Here is a 17,521-nt window from a genome sequence, read left to right as displayed (position 1 = left end):
AAATATATATTATTATATATTATTATTTAAAGCAACAAAAACTATCTACCAACATATTTTAGCCACTTGAAAATGTCAGCGTAACTACAGCAATGTCAGTGATGGTATGACATTTCTATCATCTATGAATTTTCTCTAAAACCAGATTTTTTTATTCAAAGACTGAACAAAATCAATGTATTGCTGTAAATCAAAGCACTAGTCAATGAACGCAGGTCATGATTTACCACTTTCAATTGGAATAATATTTCACCCACGAAGTTTGCTTTCAGACTGTGATTATCACAAGCTTTTCAGCCTTGCAACAGCATTTCTCTAAGCTCTTTTGGACTCTGAAGTGTAAAAACTCTTTAGCACCATGTAAAATTTAAAAATGCTGACTTTATGAAATAAGCACAAAACTTTCAAAAAAATTGTCGCAATTTTTTTGATCTTTAATATTAAAGTAAAAAAAAAAATTCAATATTTTATTTTGATTCCAAGTACTTTAAAAGAATTTAATATTTTTATTAAAATTATATAAACATTCAAATTGAAAATCAAACCATTGTATTTGAAAACTTAATTTGGATTTTTTTTTCTCAGAATCATCCACAGCATAATTCTGTTACCGGTCCAGATTCAAACTGAAAGTAACTCACTCATCAGAGTGAAAAGATCTTACACATTTTTATCAATCCTTTAATAATGAGCCCACTGATGTCTAGCTAAATTCCCAGTGCAGGACAGAAGAAAGAGACTGACTTTGACAATTATCAGAGAAATTGTCCTGACTTGGACAATCATCAGGATCCATTTCAGCATCTTAAAGTCTTTTAAAGTGCTCACAAAGTTGTTCTACTTTATCATCTTACACAGCCACAGGCCTGGGCCACATTGTTATCCCTGTTTCTGGCAATACAATATTCAAGAGGCAATGGGAACAAACAGAAACACAAGAGGTTCCCTCTGAACATCACTTCTTTAACGTGAGGGTGACTGAGTACTGGCACAGGTTGCCCAGAGAGGTTGTGGAGTCTACCCTTAAAGATATTCAAAAGCCATCTGGACACAGTCCTGGGCAGCCTGTTCTTAGTAACCCTGCTGGAGCAGAAGGGTTGGACAAGGTGACCTCCAGAGGTCCCTACCAACCTCAACCATTCTGTGATTCCGTGAATATTAGATTAATTTCTAAGTAAATCACTGAGCAAGTACATTATTAATGAACAAAATATACATATTTGACTAGAGAGTGATGACCTATGAACATCTTCATGTAAACAATGCCTCAGCATCTTCCATACCTTCAAACTTATTTTTGGAAGACTAAAAGAAACAATAAAACAACCACAAAAGAAGCCTAGTTCAGCATTGTTTATCAAAGCATTTTTATAATTATTATAACTCTTATAACTATTATAACTCTTATGACTTATGATTCATTATAAGTCTTACAATGACATAAACTGTATTTTTCAATTTTTTTTACAAGGAAATTAATATAGGTGACATTTTCTAGACAATTTAGCTTAGAGAAGATTATGGTGAAATTTGCTTGAGAAAGTTGTAACTGAACATTTTCCTCTTTCTACCACTCAGAACAGGAGTTACAGTTTCTAACTACAGTTACTAACCTTTTTAGTAGAGCACTCTTATGCTACAGAAAAAGACCTAATTTTACTCCAATAAAATAAAAACATACTGTTAAATATGCTTCCCCACTACAAGTAGAGTTGTATTGTATTTAGCAATAATTATTTTTTTTTTGCTGGACCCAAGAGTCATGACCTAAATACAATAAATTCCTGTCATAAGGGAACATACAGTGCAGACCCAAATACACTTTCCTTAGAGGATTCCGCTGTCAACAGGCACCTTTGGGAAGAATAAACAAGACCACTTGTGAACTAGATTCTTAATATCAGAAGACCTATTACGCACAGAACACTTCTCAACTTAACTTACTATCACGTAATTCTAATAGTTTTAGTAAAAATATTCAGACTCATTTTTCGTTCTTTGTGTGAATGATCTCACACAAAGTGGAATCTCTCCACAGTAAAGTCTGAAATAAAGAACAGGAAGGGGTGTTCTGGGTCAAGTTCAGAGGTTAACCAAACGTACTATGATATATAATGTCTTTCAACCAGCTTCATCTTGAAAACAGTTTGGGGTTTTTACCCTGTCTTTGTCTAAGAAAGATGGATTCTGAATGTCATTCTTTGATAATTCAGGAATTAAATTCTTCTGATGAATGATATATCTTTATTCATGGTACCTTATATTCATTGTTTCCTCCATCAACATTATTTTTGGCTTAAACCATTTCTTTCATCTTTACCTAGTCGCTCCATCTTCCTGCCTCTCCAAGAAAATTTATGAAATCACTCATATTCCCTCTCAACTCAGTTTTCCCCAGAAGTAAGAAAACTTCAATTAGTCTTTTCATGCAAAAGTTATTGCCTCTTTGCTCTAGCAGTCTTTTTCTGAATCTCTTCCAACTTGAGGTTGGCTCTCAATCACTACTGAGTCAAAATCCAGAAAATAAGGTTCAAACCACCCCTTGGTTTAACAGCATTAATACTTAGCTATTTCTAACAGAAATCTCTTACATAATACATTTCAGAATGATATTTGCCTTTTCTACAGCCGCCTCCCATTGGCTGCCTACAACCATTCTGTAACATACATTTTCCCTCTCTACTACTGCTATCTAAAAGGTCAGAACATAAATTTTTGTTATTAACTTCTAGATATAGGACCCTCATCTTTGTACCATGCAATATCATCCCACCTCTGTTACTCTTGTTCTTGTGTAATATCATACTCATTCCCTTAGTTGACTGTTCAACTCAATTTTGTGTCGTCTAAAATTTCCACTAGCATGCTCCTTCTTCCTGTGCTCAAATTAACAAAAATTGATCCCAAACCACATTCTTAATCAACTACTACTACTACTAGCCTCCTTTCATCCTGTCAATGTCTACTGTAAGTGAAAATTTTTCCTCTCTCTCTTTTATTACTTACCTTACTAATTATCTTACTTTTTCTTAGTCACTTCACATCTACTAGTAATTTAAATGGGGCCACATCAAAAGATATCTATTTTAGGGATATCATAGTTCCCTAGTCTAACAATTCTGGTACCAAAGAGTGATGTTGAGTTATTCTGTATAAAGATAATTTTGGTAAACCCTTGTCATATTTTTAAGTTAACTTTTTGACTTACTAGTTTTTCCTCCAAAATAAGTTTTAAAGTCTTCTCTATTATTACATTTAGTCTAACTGGTCATTGCCTGCTCATTTTCCTCCTTCCTTAAACATAGCTGTTCAGTTAAACATAGATGTTCATAAAGTTAAGACTGCTAATCTAATGGAAATAAAAATTAATTCAATGATAGCAATCAACAAGACAACTATATTTCTGTAACTCAAATTTGAAAGACGTAGTTAACTCTATACATTGTTCTGTTACAGTATAGATCAGTATAAAAACTTAGAGCCATCTACAGTCATACTTCACATTTTGGTTACAGCATTAACAGCTGTAGTTGTAACAGCATTAACTAATATCTCAAGCTTCATATTTAATGTTACTAATTATTTCCTATTTCCAATCAGACAAGATTTTTCAATGGTTCATTCATTACCCCAGTTTTCATGCGGGTTCTTTTTGTTCAGATTCTATTTATGAAAACTGCAATGATTTTTCCAGATCATATTTTTAACTGTTTAAGACAATAAACAAAAACAGTGTCCTAACACAAATGCTTCGGAATGTAACTGTGTCAATACACATTTTATACATGCAAAGCACTATGTAAATGCTAAGAAATAATTGAATTTTGAAAACCACTCAAGAAATCAAGAGCTAAAAGAAATATAGGCTGATAAAGCAAGACTCATGAGATGTCACATTATAACTAAATAATAATCATCGTATAGTTAGTGTATATTTATGTATTCTTCTCTTAAATTGAGTGAACACAGAATTCTTCCTCTCCACGATGAAAGTACTGGGCAGCATTTTGTCACAGGGCTATGTCAGGCAGCTAGCAATGCAAGCTCGCCATTCATAAAACCGTAAACAAAAAAGAAAATTGTAAAAGTACTATGCAGAATATCTCAAGTCCAGAAAGGAAGCTAAATAGGATGGCAGTCATATAGAAGTTATTTACTTGGAAGAAAATGGAAGAAACTAGAATGTTATATTATTAGGACAGTGTTCTGTACTTATACAAAAAGGTTTCTACAGAATTGAATTACTTACATATGAAGATCTAGACAACCTAATTGATGGGAAAATCTGGTTCTGCTTTAAAGTATAAGCAGTATGTCACACAGTTTCTCATACAGGAAACCCACATCTCTACTTAGATATATGGATGAATGCTACCTGAAATATGCATTCTTAATGGTACGTGGTAGTGCAAAGTGTTCACCTGACAGATCAATTACTTTTAGGGGGTGTACAGCTATCATTCAAAAACACATACCACCAACATTTACTAGAAGAAATAAAGATTAAAATCATATCATGATCCAGTTCCTTAGAATTTCTGTTTCTTTTAGGCTCTGTATCACATTTGTGCTGAGTATTATTTTCCTTAGCTAGTCTCCTGCATTTTAGCAGGAGTTTTGCTTACGTGAGACACAGAAACATTAAGGCTTAGACACCTGCTAGTGCTCAATAAGAATACCTCACTATGGGCTGAGTGGAGAGTGCCTCTGTACTAAGCGACACACTGAATGGGGGTTCACAGATGCAGAACCTCCTCTCTTCAGATTTCTAGCAATAAATCTTTGCATAAAGGATCTATGCTGTCTTTCACTTAGTCTTTTACACTCTTCTATGAAGAGACACCAGTGGAAAAGAAGCTCAACTGCCCACAAATTAGAGGAAAAAAAAAAACCCACCTTGATTTTATTGTGTATCAAGATCATTGCTACTCCTTTTTGTTTGACCCAAGCCAAGCGTAGTCATTCTTATTGCCTGGAGCTAATGCTGAAGTTGCTAATGCTATTCTTCAAATGATTACAGTCTCTCTCTTTTTCAGTCCTATCCCAAGATATTCCAATAACCTGCTGGGGTTAGCCCTTATGCAACTCCTTCTGTTCCCTACTCCAGTGGGTGCCTTTTTCCTTTTCTGTCTTTAAGAACTTTCTCACTGATTTGATTCATCCATACCACCTCCTTCTTCCAATTCCACAGCTGAATCTGTCTTCCTTCCTCTCTAGCCACTGTCTAATAGGTATACCACTTTGCCCAGGCAAGTATGCCCAGGCACTCACGCTTACAATCAAATTCTCTTGCAAGTGACAGTTGGGAGATGCAAAGAAAATAACATGGAGAAAAACTGCATTTTGACTTATGTTATATTTCAAATCTCTGGGCAGATATACAGACTGAACTAAGGTGTTTCTTTGCTTTTAATTCTAGTATGTTGAAACATAATGTTATGTTGATATATACTTTTGAAATATAACATTATTATTATAACTGAAGTAATGCATTCTTCAGTTCCTAAAAAAAGACCAAAGTAATTTTATATAATTAAATATATATAATTATTTAAAAAATTAATAAAAATATTAAGATATCAGCTTGTTCTGATTTTGTGTGTAGTTCATTATTTAACCTATATAAGCTAATTTTTTTTGTTGTAATGCTGTTTAGAAACTCTTATCTGGAATAGAGTCTGTAGGAAACATCCTCATTCTTTTTTCTTCATTCCCACCATTAGATCTTTAATTTAAATGATCCCTCATCTGTTGTAAATGCTAGAGCAACAGCCAAAAGAACCAGTAGCTACAGGCCTTCATCTTGCTCTCCTTGAAGTCAACAGCATTACTCCTACTTGTAACTTTGAAGAGAAGACAGGTCCCAAAGAGGTCAAACTAGGTACTATTAAATAGATAGAGGAGTTCTGCAGCCGACCTCAATGGGAGCAGAATTTGGCCTCAAGGGAATAAATACTGATTAGGGTTAAACTAAGTGGCATTAAGTAGAAAAATTGGTGAATCTAAAAAAAAAAAAAAATCTTTATAAACTACATACCTGAGGCAGTGCTGAGTTAAGCTGTCGCTGGAGGGAGTCTCTGTCGTAGATGACATCCTGTAGGCGTTGCTGTGCAAGTGACAAGCTTTCCTGTGTCTCCCGAAGAGTATCAAGGAGACGGTCCCTTTCATCCAGCATGTTCACCATCAGCTGCTCAAAGTGAGAATCCGAGTCTGAGCCGCTGCTTTGGGACCCCCGTTGACTCATCGGGGTGTCCTCGTTTATCGTTGGCATCACTTCACACATCATTTCTTTAAAAAAACACAAATCAAGGAAAAGCTCTTCAGTAGAAAAACATTTGAGGGGATTTCATAAGAGGAATTAACTCTGTCACATGGACACAGTTAGTAGATTATTGCATTGTTCCCTCTTTCAACTTTGTGCTTTCAATGTTAATCAGATGGTCGATAGACAGGGATTAAATAGAGTGACCAATTCCACACAGCAAAGACTTTGAATGTGCTTCCTAAACTGAGAGAAGAATGACTGGAAGGAGATGGAGGGTAACAGAATATTTTAAATTATTAATAGTTTTGCAAATAATGCTCTCATGAAATGACAGAAAAGACTTCCTCTGCAATTGTAGTCTCCTTTATTGTTGATTTTCTCCCCTCTCTTACTTAATGTCATTGCTGAATTGTTGGTATTGATGCCAATAGCTGCCATTAATTGCCAGATTTTGTCCTGCTCTAGGCACTTCTACAGTACAGCTCAGGCTAACTATTGATCCAGTATCATGCTGCCTTAACAATGCCAGGTTAATCTATTTTTCTATCTAGTTATTTCCATCCTCAGGGGAAATTATTCTCCAGTGAGCTCGTTCAGTAAGAGGTCAAGAACTAGAAACTCTCTGCTAATTACCATCCCTGTGATATCTTGTGCAAACTGAATTACCAGGGACAGAATCACTGTCGTTTGTTTCCTAAAAACAGCCCTGAGCAGAGCAAATAATATCACCTAGTCCCATTCTTCAATTATAAAACTTCTTATGTAAATCTCAAAACCTCAGTTTGTGTATGGGGAGAAGTTTATGCTATGAGATACTGGGTTCAGCAGATGGAAAAAAAAAAACAAAACCAAAGATATTGCAGGTCTAAAACTCAGATTTAAAAAAAAAAAATAAAAAGACTGTGTTCATAATAGATGATATCTACCCAATGAAAGTCACCCAAAGAATCAGAAATTGTTTTTCTAGTATGACTGAAGAAGTACAGCAGACATAACTTTATACATAGTTAAGGGTTAATTTCTGGAAATTCTCTTATCATAGTAACTATTGGAAGCCATTTATCTCAGCAAGTGGGATCAAGGTGCTTTTGGTTCATCTACTAGAATTTAAAATATTTTACCTAGGAGTTTGCTGTGGACCTTCTGGACGTGAATTTTGTTGACAATACATGTGGTTGACACACTTCCACTGTTAAGTGTGCCATCATGTAACAATCTCACCATTTCAGCCTCAATACTATGATGGATTAGTTCTACATATTCTTAGATCTGGTCTGCTTCCCAATGGAAAATGGAACTTGTGAAAGTGGAATTTATGAAAAATGGAAGAGCTAGCTGTTACAGAATGTAACTTAAAGACAGGCCATACACCAGAGAACAAAAAAGCTAAGACACCTGTACTAAATTCATTAAAACCAACTCCTCCTACCATCACCAAGTCACAAGCAATCCTTGTGCTAACAGTTTGCTGCTAAGATTTACCGGGAAAATGACAGCTTTGCTAAGATTAGCTGGCCTTGATCATATTCTGAATGTTCATGCGGAATTTAGTATTCTTAATTTTCACTTTTTGAGCAGATGTGATAACTAGCAAAATTGGCACCAAACACTGGTATTTCAGCATGAATTATCAGCTACTACTACATAGCTTTCATAGGCAATAGCGTCACTACTGAGGTTTCAGGTAGGTCTTGATCCTGTTTTTAAAGTGGACTGGAGGCAAGGTAAAGGTTGTTTGTGGCTATTATCCACTTAGTAATTAATTAGGTGCAAGAGAAGCTGTTAATAGCTTGAAGTGACAGATACTGAAAAGTTCCTCACATCTCCAATATATTTAGGTCAGGAATATTTACTCAGGATTATCTGATTCGATGCTGCATATCTCCATTATTCATGAGGTTCAAAACTTTCTATTCCAGAAACCTTTGCCTCTCCTAAACTATAGGCTCCACTAGGAAGCACCATAATGTCCTTTCATACTGAGATGACGTTAATACATCAGTGCCTCCATCGCCATAAAAAACTTCAGATTTAAAAATACTTGCACCATTACTAACTGATCTTCATGGTACCTACCACTTCTTCTTCTGAGTATGGACAGTGTGTACTGTGAGGCACCATAGATGGGGAGTGACTAAACTCTGCAGCGACACCAGCAGGACAGTTTGAATAAACCAGTACCCATCCTCCTACACTTCAATTTCCCTGCAGAGGCAGAACAGCTTTTGGGGAGTTCTTGCTGATGTAACTGCTTTGTCCACTGTCCAGAGATATCTTGAGATGTGGGACTACCAGCAGGGGGGAGCCACTGTCTTGCCTCCACGATCCTCTCACGATGTTGTGGGTGTACATTTCACTCAGAAAGTGGCCATTACCCTGTGGAGTGTCTCCACCCAGGTCCCACATGTGGCTAACCAGTTTGGGATGGTCAAGTTCACAGTGAGCAAAGGGATAACTAAAACATCCAAGGCCATCTGCCACTTGCTCAGTTTAATCATAACTTTTCAGTATGCAGCAGGTAGCCAGAGACGAAGGTCTCATTCTTCATGACCAAAGAAAACAATTCAGATATTGTCACTGAACCTTTCCTGCCTCATGATCATCAACGTCTCATGGGGCACACTTCCTGCCCCAGGGGATTCTCACCAGTGAACCTTCATCATTCAAGAAATCACCTCCAATATCCTGCACATGCAGATCAAGTTTATGGTCTGAACGGCACAGCATACACTACCACTGCTCACATGCAGTGGCAGAGTGAGAGCGGTGCAATTTTTCACGCATGCTGGTGAATGTGTAGGAACAGGTAGGGAAACCTCTGTGCAGACAGCTGTTGCTACCTTAGCACCTTGTATTCAAACTAGATAGAAAATCTCCTCCTATAGTCATTATGGGGATGTGGGAAGCCATATATATAAGTGGTTATGGGGTAGCAATGGAATCCATGGGTTGAATGCTCACTGCAGTATTACTACGTCTTCTCCCTCTAAGCTGCTGCATTCAGGGTAGGGAGCGGACCATGCAGTGTGCTTATTTTGAAAGGCTGGGCTGCATTATCCTGACATGGCACAAGTAACAAACTTGGGCTATGAGTAAGACCGCAGAGAAGGCAAGGAACGGGTGGGCAGTTCCTGATGTAGGCAGTTGTTATTTGGAAGTTTTCTCTCACAGCTCACAGCCCCAGGAGAACCTTTAAAAGGTACAGCTGTTCTTGCAGTCACACTGGTGATGTACATTGCTTTCCGGCAGTTCAGAGACCAGTGAGACTATTCCATTGGAACCACATGCATCCTCTCCCCTTCCCCACCTTCAGCTTAGAGACAAATATTAGAAAAGCAGTACGCTAACCTAGGCCAGATCAGAAGTGCTGGTAGGACGTGACAGAAAGGGATGCATTGATACTTGCAACAGTGAGGAGCCGGGGAAAGGGGAATCCTGGGCCACGTCCTCACATGGATCTTTTGTGGGAGCCAACAATGAGGACCCCGGAACAACTCTGAAGGGAACCTGGCTTCTCAGGATGTTCCTGGGTCATCAACCCAGAAAAAAGGAACAAAATTTCAAACAACTGCAGGTTTATTGTGGGGTCCACAAATAAAGATTTCTTGCAGCTCTTCATGAAAGACATATATGGCATGCTGTTCTGATTTACTATGATTTGTGTCTTCTTGCCTTTAGAAAGCATTTTTTTTCTTTTTTTAAACTTTATCTGGCATTTATCACTCTTATACCTGCCAGCAGATGGGATGCTTTCAATGTCCCGAGGCTGCCACCATTTAACACTGTTCCCAAGAAATGCTGGCCTTCTTCCAGCACATGTTCAAGAATAAAGCCACTTCCCCAGGACCTTATTGCACCCTTTATGAATTTTCTGCTTGATAGCAGGAAGGAATGGAAACAGTGAGAATACCTGAAGAATTTTAAAAGGAAGAAGATAAAGGAAGAAAGAAAAGGGTGGTTCATCAAGAGGGGCTGCAACAAAAGCTAGGGCAGGTAAAGCAGAGAAAGGACTTCAAACCAATGAAAGTAAACAGAGGAAGAAGTGTCAGCAAACAGACCGATCACAGTTTAGTAGTAGAAGATTGGCAGCTGAGGACAAATAGAAGGGCACATATGCATTTGGTTCTTTACATAACAAGTGCATCATGTCAGGGAGTTACAAGAGTTCTTGAAGTTTCCAGAGCCTTCTGATGGTGAGCATGGATTAGACAACCCTTGGTTAACCACATGATGATGTGGTTCACACATGGGGTCAAGACATTAGATTTAAGAGCAACCTTCCAGTTTAATTATAGCTGAAAGGAAGCTAGTTTGCACACACCAAAAGCACACAGAGATCCAACCCAACACAATGCAGATGGAAACAACTGAGGGATTCACATTAAAACATAAAATAAAAATAGTATGGCTATGAACAGTTAGGTCTGATTGCTAATGTGGTCATACCCTGAGTAATTTTAATTACATTTTTAAATTTCCAATGGGGGAAGAAAGCAACTTCTGATTTTCCTTCTATGTAACTTTGAATTTTAAACCTAATTTTGGTGATTAAAAAATGCCGAAACCCCAACAATTTTTACTCTGGTTTCATAATATAATCAACTTAAATATTTCACACACTGAAATCAGAAGGAATCACTGTAACTACCTACTCTTGACCCACTAATCGCAGACCATAAATCTGTGTTAAGCTAAAGTATATTTCATACAGTAAAGATTTCAACCATTAAACACTTAAAGAGTTCGCTCTAGTAAAATAACCAGAATTAGTCACTTCTTTCTGTGAAAAATATATGTCTTTTCCAACTGTATTTCTGGGGGAGACACAAACACATTCAATGCTGCAGTTCTTAAAGGCTCAGAATAAGGCTATTGGCAGACCCACTTCTGTTACATTTTAGACCTGCTCTGCCACATGCATTTTGTGGCTGATCTGTGAGTTTACAGAAATTTTTATACATCTCAGATACATTTCACTATACACACATGAATCAATTTTCATACAGACAGGTCAGATGCATCCTGGACTTACTGGATATGCATACAGTTCAGGAATAACAGGTCTGTGCATATGTGGCAGATACTTGTCGCAAGTATGCAGTTTTTATTAATTCATGTAGATATCAGTTCTACTCAGAACAGAACTTAGCAGGATAAACAACAGACCATCTTTAAACTTCCTTTTTGTCGTCCACTCTTACTGCTTCAAAGACTGGTTAGGCTCACAGGACTTGATTTTCTAAACCATCACTTTTGGATAGACTAAATACAGTCATAAACTGACATCTGGGTATTCTATGTTTTCTAATTGTGTTTATCAGCCAATGATTTGAGATCCTGCTCCCCTGTCATACAATTGACTGTATAGAACTATGTAACCAGAGGCAGCCCCAAAAGATCAAAGATCAGGTTGAAGTTTCCCCAACCCTCTACTCTTCTGAATTGGTTTTATACAGTGTAATAGGTTGTTAGTTCCTCATTCAACCCCATGCGCACACTGAAATTCAGATGCAAAAGTATGTTCATTGAGTCTGTGCATATATTTTAATCTCTCCATTTGGTCTGCATGTACCAGCTCCAATATTAAGATTTTTGTTATCCCATGGTAGTATTCCTTTCCATTCCATTCCAATACATTCCTATCAACTACTACAAGGCAATTACAGTTACATATCTTCAATGAGTCCTATTAGGGAAAAAGAATTCAGAGCTGACAGTAACAGTAAAGGAGGGATGAGCAAAGACAAACAATGTGCATGAAGCATCAGAATCCCTTCTCTGAAGCTTACAACAAACACTTTAATTGCATTGCCACAATTCTAAATGGCAAAGTAACTTCTCTTACAATTTTCAGGTAACGTGATGAAATATAAGCAAAATCGGAGTATATAGATATCTGCCTTAAACTCCAGAAATTTACAGTGATCACTGAATCTTCTTTTTAGAAGAAGAATCTCCACCACTGAGCAACCTGATCTTATTTTGAAGTTGGCCCTGCATTGGGCAAGGCGTTGGCGCAGATGACCTCTAAAGGTCCCTTTCACACTGAATAATTCCATGTGTCTGGAGAGAGCTTTAAATTCAAAGAATTCACTCATTTACCACAGAGATCCTGAAATTTAATATACATTTAAATAAGGCTGGAGGGAAATTTGAAATAAAAAACCCAAGACTAAAACCCCACATTGTGGCTCATCTCATTGCATTCATACAAAAAAAAAAAAGTTTATTTTATTAGGATGGCCTGCCTTATGGAGAACTTGCAGCTTTATACACTTGGAAGACCTCTACAAAAAGTAAACAAAATTGTCATTTAAAAATAAAAAATAAACCTCACTCATGCTTGATTACAAGTATGGCCACATTTTCAGATATTGCTATTTACACTAAATGTCACAATTTCTGAGTGATGTTTCAAAAAAGAAAACAAACAGCCCAAAAAAACCTACAAAGCAGAGAAATCTGAAAACACAACCACATGATGATGTGAAATGAACACATACATTTTAGACATCCAAATTGTAAACAAAAATCTGTGCTTATTTTTGGAAATTTAGGCAATTACTCTTTGACAGAAAATATTCACACACAAAAACCCCCCCAAAATATTATATTGGATGATAAAATGCCATGTCTAGGAACATTTTAAATTTAAAAGTTTGAAAAGTCTTGTAACTGAACTTGTATGGCCTTGCTTATTGTCTGGCTTCATTTATCATTGAAATGGTTTAAACAAAAGAAAGGTTTGAAGAAAGATTTTAACGCTTTACATTTTTTCATCTACTCCATGAACCATGGTAAAACAAATAATGAAAAAATATTTTTAGAATAAAGATTGAAAAACTGTTGAAGCCTAGCTTGGCAGGGGAACACATATGTACGGTATGACAGTAGTTAAGTGGTATATGCTCCTTCTAGAATCACAAGAGAAGAAACAGTAAATATAAATAAATATTTTTCCCAAAAATTCCAACATTGAAGTTGTTCCTATTCAAGGTCATAGTCTGTTATCAAGTCAATGTTTACAATATACCTAAAGGCATGATGTGCCTGGTACATTTAGCAAGTTTTCTGACTACGCCATTAATGAGAAATAAAAATATGAATACATCATATTCTCATCAGGAAAAAATAGAAAGCTTTCCTAACACCATTCTCTCAAAAAACAAACAAGAAAACAAACAAACCAACCCACAAACAAACCGAAGAACCAAGAAACACAGACTTGCTTTCTTCTCAAAAGAAAGATACGTGGTGTTGAATGGAATAAACTCAGAAATCTGTAACCAGCTATCAGGAGTCAGCTTTGCAGAGTCTGAGTAAATTCCCACTGAAGTAATTTACTAAGGATTTTGGTACCAAGACTCTGGTCACGTGAAAAAAAGGAGAAAAAGATGAAGAAGGACTACTTCAGGCATCCAACTTGGTTTCCTAATTCGATACCTCAAATCCTATTTAATTATACCAGTGGTGCCCACCCATGCATCTAGCAAGTCCATGCAGCTCTTTGTACTACTAGAAGAGAACTGCAGGCTGTTGCCCCCAGAAAACTGTGTCAGAAAAGGAGTTGGGGGAGGAATTGAAGAGGAGAGGGAAAAGATAACGAAGACATTCATAAACCATCCTGTTCCTCAGGAGTAGGCGAGGAACAGGCCAGATAATTACAGTAGCAGCAACCCACTGCTAAGTGGCAGCTATCTTGCTGTGTCAGGATATGACTGAAGTTATACATGAGGGAACACAGGCATCCAAGAAAGAACATTGAGGGAGCTGGAATTTCTTTCAGTGGGTGTTAGGAACTGCAAGTGGTGGATTAAACACCTCTGCCCCATATCTTCAAGACCACAGAAGTCCATGAAAACAGAATAAGCCCTCATGTACGTTGTTCTGTGCAATACTTCCCATAAAGCCAGGACTGCAAAGAAGAGGAAGGAGTGGAGGGAAAGGGCTTAACAAGGTGACATATGCTTCATTAATACCTAAACATGCATTATATATCTCTTTATTCAAAGGAAAAAAAGATAAATTTTGTGTTCCTTTGCCAGAAAAAGGCTGACTTGCCCTGTAGTAATACAACTTAATTAAAGCTATGCTTGACTGAAAAGTAAGGCTTTTTATATGTGTTTCTTTAAAAAGAAAAACAGGTCCATTGATACTGAACTTAGTATCTCTGCAGTAAAAAGTTTACCACTTTACCCGGTATTCTGAACCTAAGTAAAGCAATCCCTCAATGCAATATGCATTTACTTTAAGTCACCAGCATTTTACTGTTAACACACAAATACTGTTTCTTAGGTTCATCAGGAGCCACAGAGCAGACATTACAATTCCCTTGCTCAGGGAGCACGCAAAGTGCCCAAAACTCTCAAGGACTGCAGCGGATACGGAACTTGTGTGGCACCTTACAACTATCCCAAACCCTCTGAGAGGTTCTGAAGGGGGAACAGGATACTGACAATTACTGCTTCCCTTAAAATCCATGTAGCACATACATGCTCCCTAGAAAAAGACTTTTAGGCGATGTAATAACTTTACAATTCTTCTAATTTGAACTAAGCACTTATTTTAATAGTAGTTCAAGACCTGAAGTGCTCAGGTATCATAGCCACACGCAATGGCAGCCCGTGAAGCAGCACATTAAAGTTCTCTAAATACATTCTCTTCCTTGTCCATTGTGTATCTACTACACCATCTACTGCAAAATCTAGTCCAGGTTGATTGGTTCCTAGTTCAGTGTTTTCTCCAATCATTTGCATGGAGCCTAATCCAACAACTGCTTAAATTCATGGAAATTCTATCATGGACTTCAGTGGGTTTGGATCAGTGTAGATGGCTGGAAAAGTCACTAACGTAGGCAAGCCACCAACTTCCTGTCATTTTACTACCTCCAAACAGGAGCATAAAAATCACAAATGTATGTTATGCATGACTAGGGAGCACGCTGGATGTTACGTGACCATTGCCTACAATATTGCAAGAAATCACGAACAGGTTTTCCCTCTAAACACACAACATTTAACTGGCAAAAAGCAACGATTGTTTAAAGTGATCTGTTCTATGAGAGGGGGAAAGAACGTGGTCCATTGTCATTGCATTAAAGATGTTTCAGGTTGTACGGAAAAAATGTCACAGCAAATCTATAGCGTTAGCTGCATTATGTCTCCATCAAGAGTGAACTCAGTATTAGCTCAATTAGGAATTCTGCAGCTCAGTTTAGACATCCAGATGAGTGAATGGACAAAAATTGTAACAAACTGCACAGGATATGCCCACCCTTGGTTAAGAGTTATATAAAGCTCCTTTTCAGGAGCTACTCCATTAACAACTAAATTGATAGCAATTCTCTTACATATCTTCTATGTACAGATGCTGATAATCATGTACAGACCAGGTGTGAAAGTGCATCCTCAATACTGACTTTTTCTCAAACTACTTGCAGTTTCTGTGGTATATATGCCATAAAGGTGGAAAATGAAAAAGTTGTCATCTTTCTTCTCATTGGACTCCACCCTGTTTGACATCTTCTGTTATCTGGATTGTCCAAGAGTCTTGGAATTATTTATTTTTTTTAAAGTGAATGCTGTAACAAACACCTCTGCAATCTCATGTAGCCTGGGAATAATTTACCAGTTGGACTTCTTTCACTTGGGTAAGCTCTGGGAATGAGAAGACGAAATACTACCTGGCTTCTGCCTGACAAAGGCTCTTAGACAAGCATTCATTTTGCTCACCTTGAAGGCTACCACCTTAGATGTGAATCTAATTTTATTCCCTCACCTTTCTGTCCATAACTGGTTTTAAAAGCTTGTTTTCTGTATACTCAGATGTTTGATTTGCACACCAAGGTTGAGGAGTCATTTCAAGTTACTTGTAATTTTGCTGCAGGAAAAAGAAGTAGAAATCTAACTACCACACGTTCTAGCCTGTCTACAGTGACATCAGCTTGAAAACTCATTTCATTGGATCATCCTGGATATTTTGCATTTACAAGCTATTTTTTTTTTCAAATCGTTAAATAGATATAGTGGCTGATAAAACCAGTTCTTACTGCAATTATGTCTTTTCAGACGATCTCAGCAAGATCACTCCTAGGCAGCACAGTGTAATTCCATAAGGAAAATCCTTCCTATTGTCTGAGTTGCATTACATGCATATTCCTCCTCCTAGTTAACTCCTTACCTGCCAGTCTCCACTAAACTATGATATCACCTTTAACAGAAGCATCCTGCACTCCTTCCACACAGGAGGGGTGATCAACACAGTACCTTAAAAAAAGGACTCATTCCAACTATTTGTTCTTTATGTCATCCCTCCAGCCTCGTATCTCCCTCAACCGCACCAAAAAAAAGAAGTTGGCTCCACGTTTTTTAGTCTGAAATTCCCCAACTCCCAACTCCCATTACAGAAATGCATTTAAATAATACCACACAGGTAGTACAGCAAGAGGCAGCCAGCAAGATTTTGCATTTGCACCTCACCTCCCGGAGGGTATCGGGGCTAAGGAGGGAATGTCTAACTCAGAAATAGAAGGTTCAGTACCTAGTGGCTTTTATTTCGGCGTCTGCTATTTCACTTGATCAATAACAACCGCAGTCTCCACCGGCTTCGAGCAGGGACTCACACAGCCGAGCACTCCTGGACCATCTTCCTAGCAATGGTGACACAGGCGTTGCTCCGAGGAACTCCAAGCCCCCGCACCCGTCCTCCGGCAAGACTGGCTGCTTGGCACCTCAGCATTTTCTTCGGTGACTTCGTCAGCAGCCAAGAGGAGAAGCATCCATGGGGAAAATGGCATATTACAAATTTTGCTTTGGGAAGCAGAGCTCGGCTCAGACCATTGTCGGGAGCAGGAGGGGGGGGAGTGGCTCTTAAAGCTCCAGCAGCCCCTTTCGAGCAACAGCATCTTTGCAGCTGGAGGCAAGCGATTACAGGGGGAGGGGCCGCGGGAAAGCATCTTTCTTTTATTTCTCATCTTTTGTTAAACTTAATTGAGCGATATCTGGCTTCTCTGGTTCTTCAATACCTCCCAGGCTAATTATGCCTCTCTGCGTGATTGAACTCCACACGCACGCACGACCGCCTGCATGATCAAAAAGCAAACGCGGTTTTCTGCTTTACAGAAAGAAATCCTCTGCCCGCAGCTCATCGCCGCCTGGCAGGCACCGTATAGGGCCTGATCTCAGCGGTACAGAGCAGGAGCCGCGGCGACGGAGCCCCGGCAGGTCACCCGCGGCACGGGCGCCGCCCCCCCCCGCC

At 38.1% G+C, this 17,521-nt stretch overlaps 1 protein-coding gene across 1 annotated transcript in view; it reads right to left on the bottom strand.

Annotated features, from left to right (window-relative positions):
• Window positions 1-17,015, bottom strand: part of PPFIA2 (PTPRF interacting protein alpha 2) — a 374,120-nt gene extending 357,105 nt beyond the window's left edge. Inside the window, exons 1-2 of the mRNA XM_009284918.2 lie at window positions 16,805-17,015; window positions 6,038-6,288 (exon numbers count right to left, since the gene is read on the bottom strand). Coding sequence (XP_009283193.1) covers window positions 6,038-6,286 — 249 coding nt within the window. The 5' untranslated portion in view covers window positions 6,287-6,288; window positions 16,805-17,015. The remainder of the gene's footprint in view (window positions 1-6,037; window positions 6,289-16,804) is intronic.
• Between the last annotated feature and the right edge of the window lie 506 nt (window positions 17,016-17,521).

Source organism: Aptenodytes forsteri, unplaced genomic scaffold (assembly GCF_000699145.1).
Source record: "Aptenodytes forsteri isolate BGI_AS27 unplaced genomic scaffold, ASM69914v1 Scaffold71, whole genome shotgun sequence".
Classification (NCBI taxonomy): Eukaryota; Metazoa; Chordata; class Aves; order Sphenisciformes; family Spheniscidae; genus Aptenodytes; species Aptenodytes forsteri.
This window is presented reverse-complemented; position numbering and strand designations above follow the sequence as displayed.